Genomic DNA, 16,024 nt, shown 5'->3' on the forward strand with positions numbered 1-16,024 from the left:
ACAAAACAACAATCCCAAACGTTGCTGTAGCCAAGAATGGGAAGCTAAAATAGGTAATTGTGCTGTCTTGTCTTATGAGTCTGCAGAAACATTTTGGACTGTCTGCAGTCTGGAAAAACTTCACTGCCTCAGACAGCTGCACAAGGAATTAAATAATTTATAGATGAAAACCAAGAACATGGATCATAGTTTCCATGGGTTAAAAGGAAAATACTGCAAACATACCTGTTCTGCAAGACTGTATGTTTCTCCAAGCTTACAACAGAGCATAAATCTTTTGAAAAAAAGCAGCTATGTTCAGTGTCTGTCCAAACGTCAGTTTTTATCAAAAGTTACAACCTTATAGCTTTTATGATTTATATTGAAATCTTTAGGAATTTTAGTACAGTCACAAACTCATATTTCATAGTGTCAGCAAAAGAGAAAATGTTTTATTATATTTTGAATTGTAAAGAAAGAAAAAGAAAGAAAGAAGAAGAAAGAAAATTAGTAAATAATGATTACAGCAAAGACAAAACCAAAACACCAAATTGGCTCAGATTGAGGATACATCTGTAAAAGACCTGGTCAGGATTGGATTTGAGCTCTAACAGGATTAGGCTAAGTAAAGTAATCATTTCAGACTTGTCAGCATTTAGTAGCAAAACAACAACATCTAACTTTAAAATTCAAGATTCCTCATTTAATCTGGCTGGCTGGCCATTTGGCTCTAGGGAAAACAATGTCAACAACAATATCTCGACAACTATTAGATGGTCTGGCATGGAATTTTGTACAAACACCCATTGTCCTCAGATGATCCTACTGACTTTTGGTGTCACCTTGATTTCCTCTAGCACCACCACGAGGTTGACGCTTAGTGATACCCTTTATTAGCTGCAATCAAACTTTTAAATTAACCCTATTTGTCATAGAAATTAGAATATTATTAGAATATTATTAGATTAGAATAGCATGAACCAGGAGTTATTAATTTAACATGACATGTTTATAATAATACAGATTCATTCTCATTAACAGGTGTTCGAACAATCTTGTAGTCTGAATGTTCGCTTTGGCTGTAAAACATAGATTAAGTTTGATCATGTATGGTGTTCTCCAGTGAAACTTAAATACACACACACACACACACACACATGCACACATTTTTTCCATGATACAGGCTCTCCACGTGGCCTGCAGAGTCAGTCTGTCAGGAAACAGTTTTGCATGCCTTCTAACTTTGAATGATCTTTCAAGTAGCCAAAAACAAACAATACTGGTTTGATTAATCAGTACAACAGCAGTTAAAGAAGTTGTGTAAGATGTGTGTGCAATCAGTGACAGTCTCTTAAATAGTTGAGCTTCATGGACTGTGTGTTCATACCTTATTTGGGGCTGCCCTGCTGCTCAAGAGTTCACACAATCCATGTGTCACTGCCTGAGACTTGGGCAAAGATGAAGAGAGAGTGCAGGGTGCCAGGATAGTTCAAAGACAGACCAGAAAAAGAGAGATATAGAAAAGATTGAGATTGTCTGAGATGGGGGGGGGGGGATCCTGACAGTGAAGACAGAGAGGAAAAAATGAAAGAAGAGAAAGAATGATGGAAGGAGCATAGGTTTATGGGAGGGGGGTGGTGATCTTCCATAGCCAATGAAGAAGAAGAAAGGAGGATTTCAGGGGAGGGTGATGTGCTCAGCCCTGAAGTCACGTCTCACCGTTTCAACATTCAGGACAGGACAGGACAACGCCAATCCCATTGAGAATTACTTCCACACTGTCTACTCTCCTCATTTAGAAGGATGACAAAGAAGAGGACAGTTGACTCTACTCAAGAGGGCCCAAGAAAATCTTCTGTCTGAGTTTCCAGGGGAAGCTTATATTGAGAGCACAAGGTGGATATTCTCTCTGGACTAAGCAAGAGTTAGGGACACTTCCAGCCAGCTCACCTGAGTCTGAATTGGTGGAGGTGAGAGAAGGTTAAGGTGGGAAGGGCTCAGAGGCTCCTGTCCAAGTGCATGTTTCCAGGTCCAGACAGACACATTCCCCCTTCTCCCAGGATCAATTATTCATATGCATGAGGTTTCCTGTGTGTCAGGGTGGAACAAGGCGGGCTGCGGTGGCTCAACTCAAAACTGTGGCACAGTGCGCTGTGAGACTGAAGGAGCAGAAAACACGCGGACAAGAGGCATAGAGGATACAGAGAGAAAGATTGTGTAACAGTTGGAGATCAAAGGTCACAATAGCAGAGGAGAATAATTTGAGGAGAGTTTTTGTTTGCCGTTGGGGAGAATGAAGGCTCTACAGAAGAATCAGGGACGCACTGACCAGATGTTGGGAGCCATGGCTGATGTGCTTACTTCTGTGGCCATGCCCAATCAACAGTGGGTGAGTTGTGTATCTGTTTGTGTATTTACTCCCTGTTTATATGAAAGCATAATGCCAGAGATTCAAAGAGAAAACAACAGACACATATGGCAGTATTTTTCAGAGCTTGCGGAGCATGAAGTCCAACTTATATCTGGCCCACATCATTACATACCAAGTTTATTCGCTGTCATCGCTATAACTTTGTCATAAACCTAAAATGGTAAAGCAGAGGGAAGAGAGAGTGAGAGGGATGGAAGGATTTCTAGTCTCTGTTCAGTGCTTGGGAGGAATCTTGGATGTTTCAGAGGAACAGGAAGCAGAGTAGTGGTGATTAAACCATCTGACCATAAACAAACTCATGCAGGTCTAACGCCTCACTGCAACCAGGCAATTTGCTTCCTTCCCTTCCCTTCCCTTCCCTTTATCTTCCGTTTCCTGAAGCAATGTGTTTTCTGTTTGGTTGTATGACAGCCACATCCATTTTTATTCTTTAATATAAATGTTAATTTGAGTCTATCATCCACTTCAAATGCTTATCTACAAAACCAATGTTGTACCTATTGTACATTCCTAACACATTGCATTTATTTTACTTTATTAAACTATAGTGCGTAGGTTTCGATGCGACACGTGGAAGTTCAAACATGTATACATGTACCAAAAGGTCCAAACGGCTTTCTCTTTAAAACATTTTTTTCTTGATAAATCATTTCCTCCCTGGCAGAGAGTGATAAAAAACATAACAGTGATTATAATCTTTCTCCTTCTCTGCAGAGGACTGATAACTCTGCTTGCCTCTATTAACCTCTTCTCTGGTGCTGCTGGGTTTTAAATAAAGATTAAAATCTGCTCTCTGAGAATAAGTTCTTATCCAAGCTCTGTGGCAAAACTTGGACCTCAACAATTTCTAATGCATTCTTGTTCAGTGTGTAATGGAGAGAAGGATGAAAAAGATGCAGGGAATAGTGGAAAAAAACAGCCACTGGTATAATGTTTTGTGGTTATGTGACCATAAGCACTCTGTACAATCTTACCATCACTTCCTCCCTGAGAGCAAGGCTCCACTGCTGACAAAGGCATCTCTGTGTGTAGCTCTCAGAAGGGGGCGAGGCAGACCTCCCATCAAGCGAGGAGGAAAAGGGGCCTGTGCAAAGCCAGTGGGAGCCAGAGGGGCTGGAGTGGGAGCAGCAGGTCACTGCTACAGAAAACATGGAGCGGAGAGAAAGAACAGGTAAGACCTGAAAGGGCTGCTGAGCGTGACAGACCATTTTGTGACCCCAATCCCACAATGCTAGTCCAAACATTGGCCCTCACCAAACCAGTCAGAGCATTAGACACTCACCGAAACACAAACTTCCAGACTCAGCTTTGATTCTTTGTGTGAAAGGGATCGGATTTCTGCACAGTGACATCTAAAACAGCCTGCTCAGCCACTCTGTGACTTTCCTGAAAACACTACTGCTACAATCTGTGTTGCTGTTGACATATAGACAGAGATGATTTCTTAATTCATGACATAGATAATCTTGAATCCATTAGTGTGTATGTGTCACGTGAGCTAGGCCTTTAGTTTCACCTCATCCTGTTCATGCATGTTAGCCATATGCCAATTCAGGATAAAAACAGGCCCATCTACCATATCTGATGGTTGTTATGAAGCAGTAATAACTTCAGGGAAAGTATCAGATTAGAGTCACCTGAGTGTTGGTAGTTTACTCTTATTACCCTCCACTCTCTGTATCCTCTATTAGCACTGATAGCAGTAAATTGCTCTGCTGTAATGTACCATACATAAGTATGTGGGAGAGAGAGAGAGAGAGAGAGAGAGAGAGAGAGAGAGACACACACACACAGAAAGAGTTATTGTGTGTATGCGTATACACATGCAACACTTTCCAGATGGGGCAAGAAAACACGTTCAGCTGCCTCCCTTTTCCTTCTGCCCCAGCACTGTTGCTTGCACTTATTCTGATTTAGCTGTGAAAGGGTTGCGTGCATTGCCATTTTCCTTGAGTGAAATGGAACAAAAGGAGCTTTGTAGCTGGATCTGGATTTGGGTTAGAGGGAGTGTGTGTGTATATATGGGGTTTGGTGGTGTCTACCAAGTGGCTGGACCACTAACTGTTGTGCAGAACGGTACATGGCGTACATAAGGGGTGTGAGTGAGGCCAGAGGAAGCTGACAGAGATGCTTATCTGTTATGGTCTTGCTCAGATGGGGTGTGCGGTTGAGGTTAATGCTGCCAAATATTATTTTAGCATACAGCTCATGGCTCAGAAAAACAAAAACAAAAAAGTAAAGACATGCATTATTCTGGGGCATGTGGAAGGATGATGACCAAAAGGGAGATTGTTTATTCCAGTTCCAGACAAGCTCCTTCGCTCAATTGTTTTTGCATAGCCCAATTTCCTCCGGATGGGAAATTGGATGGAAAATCAATGAAACACAAGGCAGAAAAACATCTGAACCACAACAACAAGATACAGACGTTGTCGTGGCTCAGGCTGGTCGAGAAGTATTTTTTTATTTATCTGGTCTCCATATAATAGAACCATGACAAAATTCCTGTAATGAAATATCAAGGTTCATGCTTTCATTGTCTAAATGAACACATTTAGGAGTAGTTTCAGTATTTTTTTAAAAATACTAATAGCATGCAACTCAATGCAATTTTATTGTAAATGTGCTAGTATCAATCATTGATAGTTAATGGGATATTATTTCTTATATTGTCTGCCTATAACCCAGAGACTGCAGTGCAGACAACGTAGTCCTTGCAAAACCTTGAATGTTTATGGTTTGTGATGATACAGTTTTTCACTACATATTCACTGTATATACTTCATACACTGTTTACAATCAACATGATAATGCACCAATGACCAGACTTGGCAACCTAGAACTAAAACATCAGAAGGTTAATGAGGTACACATTTTTATGCAATCACTAAAGGAACAACAACAACAATCTAATTGTATACTGCACATTAATGTTTTATGCTTTAAACACTTTAAGCGCACACTTTAAATTAACTTTTTGCTTGTATTGAATCTTCATTTTAGCGTAACACAGTCAATCTTCAAACATGTAGAACAGGAGACATGTGATTACATTTTGCCATGCTTTGACTGGTAGAGGTCATAGTGTTGTTTCCATCTCTTGCTGTGTCAGTGGAAGAGAAGGGAAAAGAGGGGAGGCCCCTGCTTTCTTTAAAGATGTGGTTCATAGGGCCATAAGGGCCATCTGTTATATGTTAGAAACAAGATGCCTGCTAGTGGCTTCCCAGGAATCACAGGACAGTGCCAATGTACTTTTTTTTTAATTCTTCCCATTTCTCAACTGCTCTTCTCCCCCCCTTCTTGGTAGTGATTTTTACTACAGTTAGACTTTTTCTTTTCCTCAGATCATCTTCCCTTTGTTTCCCTCTCTTCTCCTCATTTCCTTCTCCAATCCCTATGTATCTTTTCTTTTCTTTTTCCTCAAAGCAATGTCTTCAGCAGTGGTATTTTAAACCTGGCTTCCCCTCCAAGCACGCAGAGCTGCTGATCATATTTCTTTCAAATCTCATCAGTCTCTTGGCTCCTTGTGCTCCCAGCCATATAGTTCATACTCTCACTCTCCCAGACAACATGTGTCTACAGTGTCTGTTTCGTAACATTGATCAGTGATGGATGACCATGTTTATCCTATTACAATGATGTCTTTTTCAAGGTAAAATACATAAACCCCATCAACAGGAAGCTGCACTGAACCATTAAAAATAACAATGTATTTGACCCACAACTGCACGCACACACTGCTCATGTGTACAGACACACACACACACACACACACACACACACACACACACACACACACACACACACACACACACACACACACACACACACACACACACACACACACACACACACACACACACACACACACACACTGTGCATGTTTCTGTTTAACTTTTTTTAGGCGCACATTCTACTTATTAGTGAAAGTTATGCCAGTGAATTATGCTGTTGATATAGGAAACGTGACATTCAGTTGAGTTTTTTTTTTACAGTATTTAAATGTGTCTGTAGCCGCTTTTTATGTTCTTCTTGATGAAAAGTGATACCCATGAAAACACAGTTATATTTGGTACAAATTAAATGACATCATTTGCCATATTAATGAGTAGATGTGATGTAAACTATGTAGAAAATGCATGCCCTTGTCCATATCAGGGTTTGTAAGAAGCTGTGAGAGCGTGCCATCCAAGCAGAAGTGCTGATCCCAGAGGACCCTGGGACTGAACTGTGTGTGTGTGACCTTAAATGGGCAGAGATCAACCTGATGTTGCATCGCATTGTGTTGTAAGGGCCAGAAATTAAACAGCATCGGGTCACACAGGAGGAGAGTGTAATTGTGTGTTTGTGTGTTTATTTACATGATTATAATATCTCTATCTTCTATTGTAATGCAGAAGAGGTGTACTGCCTCAAATGACTTCATACACTCTAAATCAGAAAATTTAATTATACAGTATAAATACCTACATAAATAGCAAATGTTTTGTGTATGAAAGCCAGTAATTTGATAGACATTACCATGTTATCATACAACTGTCATAAATATTTGAAAAGCTCTTCCAAGGGCTGTCTGTGTTCCTTTGTGATGGCAAGATGATTTGATAAACCATATCTTTTTTTCAATGCACCCCTTAAGTTGTTGTAAACAATGGACTAAGAACAGTCCTGATTCTGTTATCTGTACCTTTGACCTATAGATCAGACCTTTTCTAAGAAATACTTCTTGTGTTATAATGGCCATTAACCTCAGATATATGTGGCTTCCTTACCATATTGATTAAGTTAGCCTTGAATTGGAAACATTGATCAAGTTTCTAAACTTGCTGTTGAGACAGCAACAACTGATTTTTTTGCTGAGCAAGTAGTGTATAGTGGGTTTTTGAATCTTTTTTCCCCTTTCTGCTGCAGCTGAAAATGACACTACGAGAGCAGTGAGAGGGAACGAAAACAGGAAAGTTGCAGGCTGGACAGCTAAACAACTAGCTGAAACTCACTATTAAGCTTTGTAAAGCACACATACTTTTCACATTTTCATTTGATATATAGTTACTATAAAAAACTTCACCAGCTAGTAGTTAACTGTGTCTGCTGTTTGGTGCTGAGCAGGTAGTGTGCAGTTGGTTTTTAGAGCTTTGTCACAAAAAATAGCTGCCTGCTTGAACCAAAACATTAACACTGCGGGTCTGACTGCCAAACAATGAGTAAAGCCGAAGGAACCTGCAGATTTGGGGGAGCTGCAAGTACATCACTATGAGTGACCCCTTTCACAAATAATTAAGGATCACAGGTCTACCATAAGTAAAAACCTATGTGGGCTGTCCTGGCAGTATGGCTGCGTGCTGAAAAGAGTGCCACCTGTATCTGAAACATGTGAATCATCCTCTAACATGAAGAATAACGGTTAAAAAAAATATTTAATGTGCATATTTTTGTAGAGTTGAATTGCAGACGTTTGTGTTGTATTATAGTGAAGTGGGTCAGGCAGGGCTAGCTGAAAGGCATATGGTCAGGGAGGTCAGACACCTCACAGGTCACTGCTCCACAGCACAGCTGGCATTTAGACCACAGATGAAGGAAGCAGATGGAGACACATAAACACAGTCATAGTGGCACACGTATGTGCACACAGACATGTATCTTCACACATTAATGTGCTTATTTGCTCCTGAACGTGCCACATACACTACACAACAAAAATCAAGAATACAGTTTTTTAATTTTATTAGTTTATACACGAGGATAATGAACATAATTCAACATAATTTCAATGTATCAGAGATCTCTTTTTCCAACAGAAAATCTCTTTCCCTTAATTATAAAATTGCTGGACTCAGTAATTATTAATCAAAGTTAAAGCAGTGGTGTCTTTCCATGTGTGGTCCCTGGGTTTACTTTTGTTTAATTAACATTTTCTCCTTTGGGTGGCGTTTTAGCTCAGGCTTAAGCCTTGAATACAGTCAGCAGCAGTCCCAGATTCTCAGTGCGTTAGTGTGCTGCTTCTAGAGCAAGGTTCACAGACCAGTTCCAGAGAGAAAAAGAGAGGGAGGGAGGCTGGGTCAGGTAGGGAAACTAGTTTACTATCACCGTGCGTTGTTGAAGAAAGTGAAGCTGGACCGGGAAAGGTTGTTAAGGATGTTGTTAAGTATGTGTTTGTGTAAATGTGTGTGTGTGTTCAAAGTGTGTCTCTCTGTGTATGCTCATAATTGTGGGTGGTACGTGCAGTATTGTTGACGTTTTGAGAAACAAATCTCCATGGGCGTTGTAACTCCCTTCTGTGTAGTGCAGAGCTCCTGCTGCCTGAAAGCTGCACTGCATGGTGAACAGTGGGAGGTACTGAGTGGTACTAATGGTGAAGTGCACACGCACAGAGCAACACACCTGTCTGTCTCCCTGGTGTATGCCAGCAGTGTAGTTTAGTTTAATTGGACAAAAACAGCAGCTCTCTGCAGACCAGCAGGACAGAGGAGAAGAGAACAAGACAGTTACTTTCTGCTCCACAATGGGACCTCAGCCAAAACCAAAAACCTCCCCCTCACACCGGCTTGTCCAGAATGCCAGTTTGCCTTAATTGGCGCTCAGCTGAGAGATGAAGGGAGGAAGAAAGAGAGAGAGGAACTAAGGGAGAAAAGCGAGGGAGAGGGAGGAAGAAACATGAAATCTAAGTGAGCATATTTTGGCAGGATTTCAGCAGGCTGATGGGGTGAGGAGAGGCTAATGTCAGTGGGGGGTTGGGGAACACACTGCGAATGAGCAACGGCATATCTGCTGAACTGGGACTTGCTGTAGCTATTAGTTTGCATGCTTATGACATATGAATTCTGTGTATTTGCCTGTTCCTTCTGCAGTTAAAGTGCATGTACATTAAACTATACATTATGAATGAGTTTACAGCAGCAGGGTGTATTGCGTTTGCAAAATCTGTATTCCAAGAATGTCACTACAAAACAACATCAGGAAATTATGTGCATTTGCATGAGATGATTTACATTCATAAATCATACTCGAGATCACTCTCTGAACATGCCTCCAAAATGTGTCTCCTACACAGAGCAATAATGCATTCTCTCTGTTTGGCTTGGCTCAGACGAAACCACACATATCCATCTACTAGCGTGCTAATCTTCAGACAAGCCTTTCGGACCGGTGTGAACATACATGTTCATCCTCTATAACTGTAGCCTTCCAGGTCTCATTCCCCACATCTGCAAAAGCATATGTGTGCAGATGAATCATCTTTAATGTGTGTGTGTGTGTCTCGTGTGGGAGATGGAGAGCGAGGGAAGGAGTGAGGGAGTGAAGAAGAGAGATAAAAGGAGGGAGATGAATGGGTGTTAATACACGCCTCACCTCACATTCCCCACTCCCACCTTCAAGCCAGAGGAGGAAAATTTTTTCCATATTTCTGTTATTCGTGGTTTTGTACGTGTCTCCTGGGCAGTTTTGGTGTTCATTTATTCAAAGGTTTCATTCCATACTAAGAAAGTGAAACTGTAAGGTGTTGAACTTTGGGGCTGATACACAGAAATGGATATAAATCAGCATTTAATCTGCCAACTACATGTCAGATTTGGACATTGTGTGTATTATAATGATGACAGTTTGTTCTTCACTTTTCACTCAACATTTGTGATATTACTACTGCAGAAAATATTGATCACTGAAAATAGAATTTAACAAAATGTTCCTGATTTGATGCAGCAGTGAGTGAACCACCCAATCAACTGTATGCAACAAGTACAAATGCCCCCTACTGGGTGTCTTGTAGAAACACACCCTGGCATCCTTTAACTTAAGAGCACATGAAAAGATTCCCCTTCACTTCATGAATTTTGAATGCATCTCAAGAGCAATGTATTCTTCATTATCTCTCCTCTGTGTAGTCTGCATTTGTGTAGAGTGATAGCGCAGGCAGCGGACGCTTAATTTGTAATGCTTTGCCCTCGGATTCTTGTCTTGGTGTCTCCGTTTTATCTTGTTTCTTTTAAACCCTCTGTTCGGCTGTCAAATCCATTGTTTCTCAGCTTGCTTTGAATTGTGCTCCTCGGCTTTGACAGTGTTTGGCAGCCATATCAGCATCAGACAAGTGGAGACATTCAGCAGCGCTGTTCAATATTCCTCTGGTGAATTGCCCCTTCAATCACAGTCGCTTAAAGCATCTATTATAAGCAAAGAAAGGGAGAGATGGAGGGAGGCCGGGAGGGAGGATTGTGATCTATCTGGGAAGAGTGTAAGTGTTGCATGTGGCAAACTGGTGTGCTGTCTGAACCTGAGAAGAGATAATATGTCTGTCACTGTGGAGTGTCTCTCTCTAGTGAAGACTTTCTTCTCTTACATGTTATAACTGCTTTAATTCGCCCTGTATGTTTGTGAGTGAGGGGAAGGGAGTAGGAGTGTAAAGGCTAATGCAACTTGTGTGGCTAATGGGCGAGGCGACCAGGATTCTCTGTTTGCTCTGTCTCCTGTAGACAGCACAACTATCCTGACAGCAGTCTGCCACCACCCTGTCACTGTGGAGAGATGGATGCTAGAGACACAGCCCTGTCAACCATTGAATCACCTGCCAGAGCACCTCAGGGATGTGCTCGCTTGTGTGTATGCGCACATTTTGGTTTAGTGCCAGTCGATACTCAGCCTTCTCTTGTTTCTGTCGATGCCCCCAAAGAGGAACCTGAGTGGGTGCTGTCATGCCGCTCATCTTTGTTGCAGTAATCAGGTGGTGATTTCCACACAGTCAGATAGCGTGTGTGAAAGGAGCATGACGTGATGAGTGCTGCAAAATTGAGATGAGATCACATACTAAGTCATAAGCTCAGCAGCTTTAGGCCTACGAAATGCTGCTTGTTGGTCAGAAAATAATTGGTTGAGTCTCAGAACACACAGTATTTCATGATAGTGTTATCAACAAACTTATTCGGTTTTTGCCTCTGTCGATTATGTCTTCAGTTGTTTCCTTTCATTAGCCTGCTATACTTACTGCTATACTTAATACCATTTCAACAGACTCATCTGTTCTTCTGTAAAAAATGAGTCATAATTTAGTGTAGATTGAATTTAATCAGCTCTGATGTAAAGCACTCATCTAAATATGGCACATACCCTTAATGTGTATAGCTATGGTGGTGATTACACAACCTCTGCAGCTTGATGATGATGATGATGAAAAGCTTTATGGAGACTGGTAGATTGTGTGTATGCGTGTGCAGAGCGCAGTGTTTTCTCCTTGCCACACACAACTCCTCCATAATATATGCATACTAATGTCTAGCACAAGACACAAATGCTCATATATGCAATGCTCTGATAATCTGAACACACATGTACACAGATGCATGTGTTGTGTCAAACAAACATTTTCTGTGTGTTTTCCAAAAAGTTGAAAATACCCAGTGAGCAGCCATGCTTCTCTTCTGGGTGCAAGCTGGTGCAGAGCAAACCAAAGTAAACCAGACAAAAATAAACAAATTTGAGCACACACCAGGATTCACACTCAGATTTACACTTTTATTAAAAACAAAACAAAAAGAAGTGAGCTACTACTATTTTGCATGTTGCTTTATCAGATTTGCTCTTTTGTTTAGTTTTTAATGTCGTAAAACAGTGTCAGTCTGAGTATCCTGGTGTGTGCTGGAATATATTTTTGCTGTCTGCTTTACGTTATGGTAGACATCCAGGTAATGGCACTTAATGAGGGAAACGTTTTTGAAAATATGTACAGTTGTGCATTTAATGAAATTTGTCAGAGGTTTTTTACATTGTTACACCATTGACCGTTGCTGGACTGTAAGAGAAAGACTTCTTTATTGCAGTAATGGGTTTACAGAATATTTGCTTTAATATTATGAAGTACCTTGAATTTACAGCTTGATTAGCCAAAAACTGACATGTTGTTATTGTATCTATAGTTTCCACTAAATATTAGGGCTGCACGATATGGTAAGAACATCATATTGCAATTATTTTGACAGATATTGGGATTGTGATGTGATTGACGAGTAGTGGGAATGATCAGTTCAAGATTAGTAGGTTAGGACATCTCTTCAGAACTTCAGTAGTTCATTATAATCCTGTTTTGACTAATTACCGTTATCAAAAAACTACAGCTTCTGCGTTTTGCGTATTGCAGTTGGCTGTATTGCGATTTTGATAATATTTATATTTTTGATTAATTGTTCAGCCCAATATACTAAATCATGATATACATTCTTTTTGCATAATAAAATTACATACAGTCACTGAAGATGTTATCTGTGTCGCCCACTCCTCGATCATCACTCATTCAGAGAATCAATGTCAGTACACTTTAGTCTAGCTTATCTCAAAGACTTACAGAGCTGTTCTTCCTGTAGATTTCTTTGGTTAAACTGTCCCACTATGTATGACAATGAGTTGTCAGGCTAAATGAATACACACACACACACACACACCACACACACACACACACACACACACACACACACACACACACACACACACACACATACACACCAAGAATGCCAACATGCCATCATTGTGAAATTTGAGACGCCTGCTTGCTCCATGGAAGCACAAAGAAGAAAAAAAGCTCACTATGCTGGCCCCATGGTCATAAATGGATACAGAAGTCAATACTGGAGCTTTCCCAGTGAGGAAAGCCCACGGTGATCTATGAAGTGAACACTCTTTAAATGCCATAAAGTGACACCACTTACAGACGATGGTAATGACACTGTTAATGGAAAATACATGACACCTTCAACCCAACATGGCCTCTTCTCTGTAAATAGCATTATGTATCATTACAGACCTGGGTGTTACTATTTCCATGGTCAGCTTTCAGCGTGGCATTTCATCTGGTCTCTGAGTTGGATAGTTGGATAGACAGCAGACGAGCAAGGAAGAAACAGAAGGGGAGCAGAGTAAAAACAGCTGAGAGGAGAGAAACGGAGGACAGGAAGAGAGAAAATTTAGGGGAGTGGGAACCTTATCCTGGAATAGCCAGCAACTAGAGCTGCAGACTCCACCCTTCTCACCCCTCCCCTTACTCTCTCCCTCACTATCTCTCGCTCTCTCTCGCTCTCTCTCGCTCTCTCTCTCTCCGAAGCAGTCTCCTAGTGTGTCATTTGACCAGGCAGTTCACAGAGGCGAGAGCTCAGCACCAAAAAGAAAACAGAGAGAAAAAAGAGAGACAGAGGGAAAGGAGCACATTCAATATAAGGACAAGCTTGCTGGAATCTTTCCTTTGCCATTTTTTCACCAGCAGAGAAACCCTGTGAGTGTGTGGATTCTTTCTTTGCTGCTGCTGCTTTTTGCAGACTCTTTTCTCCTTTTCTTGGTCTGGATGTGTCTGTCTGGAGTCAATTGAGAAGGAAGGATCAACTGACAGCTTTTTGGGGATTTACACTTTGAGGAGTAAACATCTACTTTGTGTAAGGGTGAGACAGGGAGACTTGAGAGAGACAGAAAAAGAGAGGGGGGGGGGGGGAGAAAGAGAGAGTGCCGGGCCATGCCCACCTCTGCTCATGGTTCAACAGCATGAAAGGGGGCCACCATCACCATCGCCACCACAGAGGCTGTGGCTGCCAACACTTGTTCCGTAAAGTCCTGGCTAAGTGTGGCTGCTGCTATGCCCGAGTCAGAGGTCAGTGTTACACACCAACACACACACAACATGTAAAAAAAATTTCATTTTCATTGAGTTGGTCAGTGTCAGACTAAGTTTCTTAGTCCTGAAGATGATACTCTACTTTAAAAATGCATTTGCAGAGTCTGTTTGTTAGTGTGTTAGTTACTTGTACGTATGTGTTTTGTTGATCACTGAATTGAAGCAATAACTCCTCTCCTCTCCTCTCCTCTCATTTAATACCTCTACATTCGTTCGCTCTTCTTCTCCTCCACATTTTCTTAGATGTCCACCCACCTCTCCCTTATCTCCCCTTCCATTCCAGCGAGCGTATGCTAATGGTTTAAGTGTAAGCCTCAATCCTCTCGCCTGCTCTCTCTCCGCCTCCAGCAGCTAAAGCAACAGATGTGTGTCACATACATACTCCTTCCTACATATGAGTACACAGTGAGGGACAGGAAGGACATGCATCACACATTCTTCCATTAAAAATAGAGGAGGGAAGAGAGGGAGAGAGACAGCGCATATGTGTGTGCGCGTGTGATTTGGAAAGTGTCCTCATCCTGATGAGTGTGTGTCAGTTGGGTATGTGCAGCACGTGGATGGATGAAACACACAGGGGGGGACTGAGCCACTCTGAAACATTCCTCTACCCCAAACAGTGAGAGCTGAACAAAACAGCAGTAATCTCCTCTCTCTCTCACTCCCTCCAACTCTCCTGTTTGTTGTAATGAAGTGCAGCAGGAATAGCAGCGGTCCATTAGAATAGTGTGGTTGAGTAAAAGCAGCGGGTGGCATGATATGTAATAACAACAAGGCTGGTGAGCACACGCAGTCGTCCACAGGCCGTGCCCCATTTTTAGAGTTTAAACAAAACTCAGGACTCACTGCAACATCTTGCTGAGAGCCTCTCTTTCTATCTTTTCTATCTCTGTCCCTGTCACTGTCTTGTGCACACTCATGACCTCTGTCACTGTGGCTTGAAGGCAAAGTTAAAACAACAATGGTGTCTAATAGCACAATATGAAAGTTAATGCTGTGGTGCCACGCTGTGTGTTTGTTCCCTTTTACAAGCCTACATCAAAGGGATAAACAGTGGACCTACCCGCTGAGGCTCTGTACATGGGAAGGGGGTGGAGGGGGGCTCACGAAGTAGGCTTTCATATCACTGGTCAGCATTGGATACATACCTCAGATTCCTTCAGTTTAATCTCTTATGTAATGGATATACTCATTTTCCATATCCTGTAGCTCCCCACTGCACCTCCACCAGTGTTATCATTGCAAATACACACACACTTATATCATATTGTATAAACATGTGGGGGATTGGAAGAATTAAACATTTCAGGCTATTAAAAGAAATCTCAACAAACATACAGTAAGAACATTATTCCAACAATCCAGTAGCCTTGGATTTCTTTAAACATGTCAGGAAGCTGTTTGGTCCAACATGACAAGATGAGATATTTCATATTAGCAGAAAACCTCTTGATGTCACTTTACAGTCTGAGCAGGAGAAATATGAGCGCTCTACCCCCTCTGGGGAAGAAGCCACATTGCAGTAGACTCTTAGAGTAACTTAACTATTAATGTGAGGCTGTGTGCTCTATAAAATCTCCTCATAGAGCATGTAAAGTACATTTCTATGACGCTACCACTGGTTTGGTCCCACTAGTATGCTCACATATAGTCTTCTCCTCTCTACTATAAAGCAGTTTCTATAATTAACATGTCAGGGGGGAAGGGGTCAGCTGTGATGGACTTCTTTAACAGCACTTCCTCTTTATGTCCTTTATATCTCATCTCTTTACAACACTTACCAATCTGATACTTTTTAAAACTTTTTTTAAAACTCATTGTCTTTCTGAGTTGGGAATTTGTCCAATGGGAGCATGAGCTAAACTGATACTCAAGACCCAGTTGTTTCTGTTATGGTGTTTACAGGAAAAACAGTGAACAATGCAGGTCTTCGCTCTCACTAGCCAAGGTCTTCATCTCCTCTGGCAGCC

At 41.4% G+C, this 16,024-nt stretch overlaps 1 protein-coding gene across 3 annotated transcripts in view; it reads left to right on the forward strand.

The window, feature by feature from the left end:
• Positions 1–1,710: 1,710 nt before the first annotated feature.
• The window catches only part of arhgef25a (Rho guanine nucleotide exchange factor (GEF) 25a), a 45,103-nt gene continuing 30,789 nt past the window's right edge, over positions 1,711–16,024 (forward strand). For 2 of the 3 annotated variants that reach the window (XM_051424114.1, XM_051424115.1), the window contains exons 1-2: positions 1,711–2,368; positions 3,443–3,581. In XM_051424114.1, the coding sequence (XP_051280074.1) occupies positions 2,273–2,368; positions 3,443–3,581 (235 nt within the window). In that variant the 5' untranslated portion in view covers positions 1,711–2,272. Of the gene's footprint in view, positions 2,369–3,442; positions 3,582–13,341; positions 14,031–16,024 lie in introns of those variants that run through there. The other variant, XM_051424116.1, reaches the window with a different exon arrangement.

The sequence above is a fragment of the Dicentrarchus labrax genome, unplaced genomic scaffold (genome assembly GCF_905237075.1).
Source record: "Dicentrarchus labrax unplaced genomic scaffold, dlabrax2021, whole genome shotgun sequence".
Taxonomy (NCBI): domain Eukaryota; kingdom Metazoa; phylum Chordata; class Actinopteri; family Moronidae; genus Dicentrarchus; species Dicentrarchus labrax.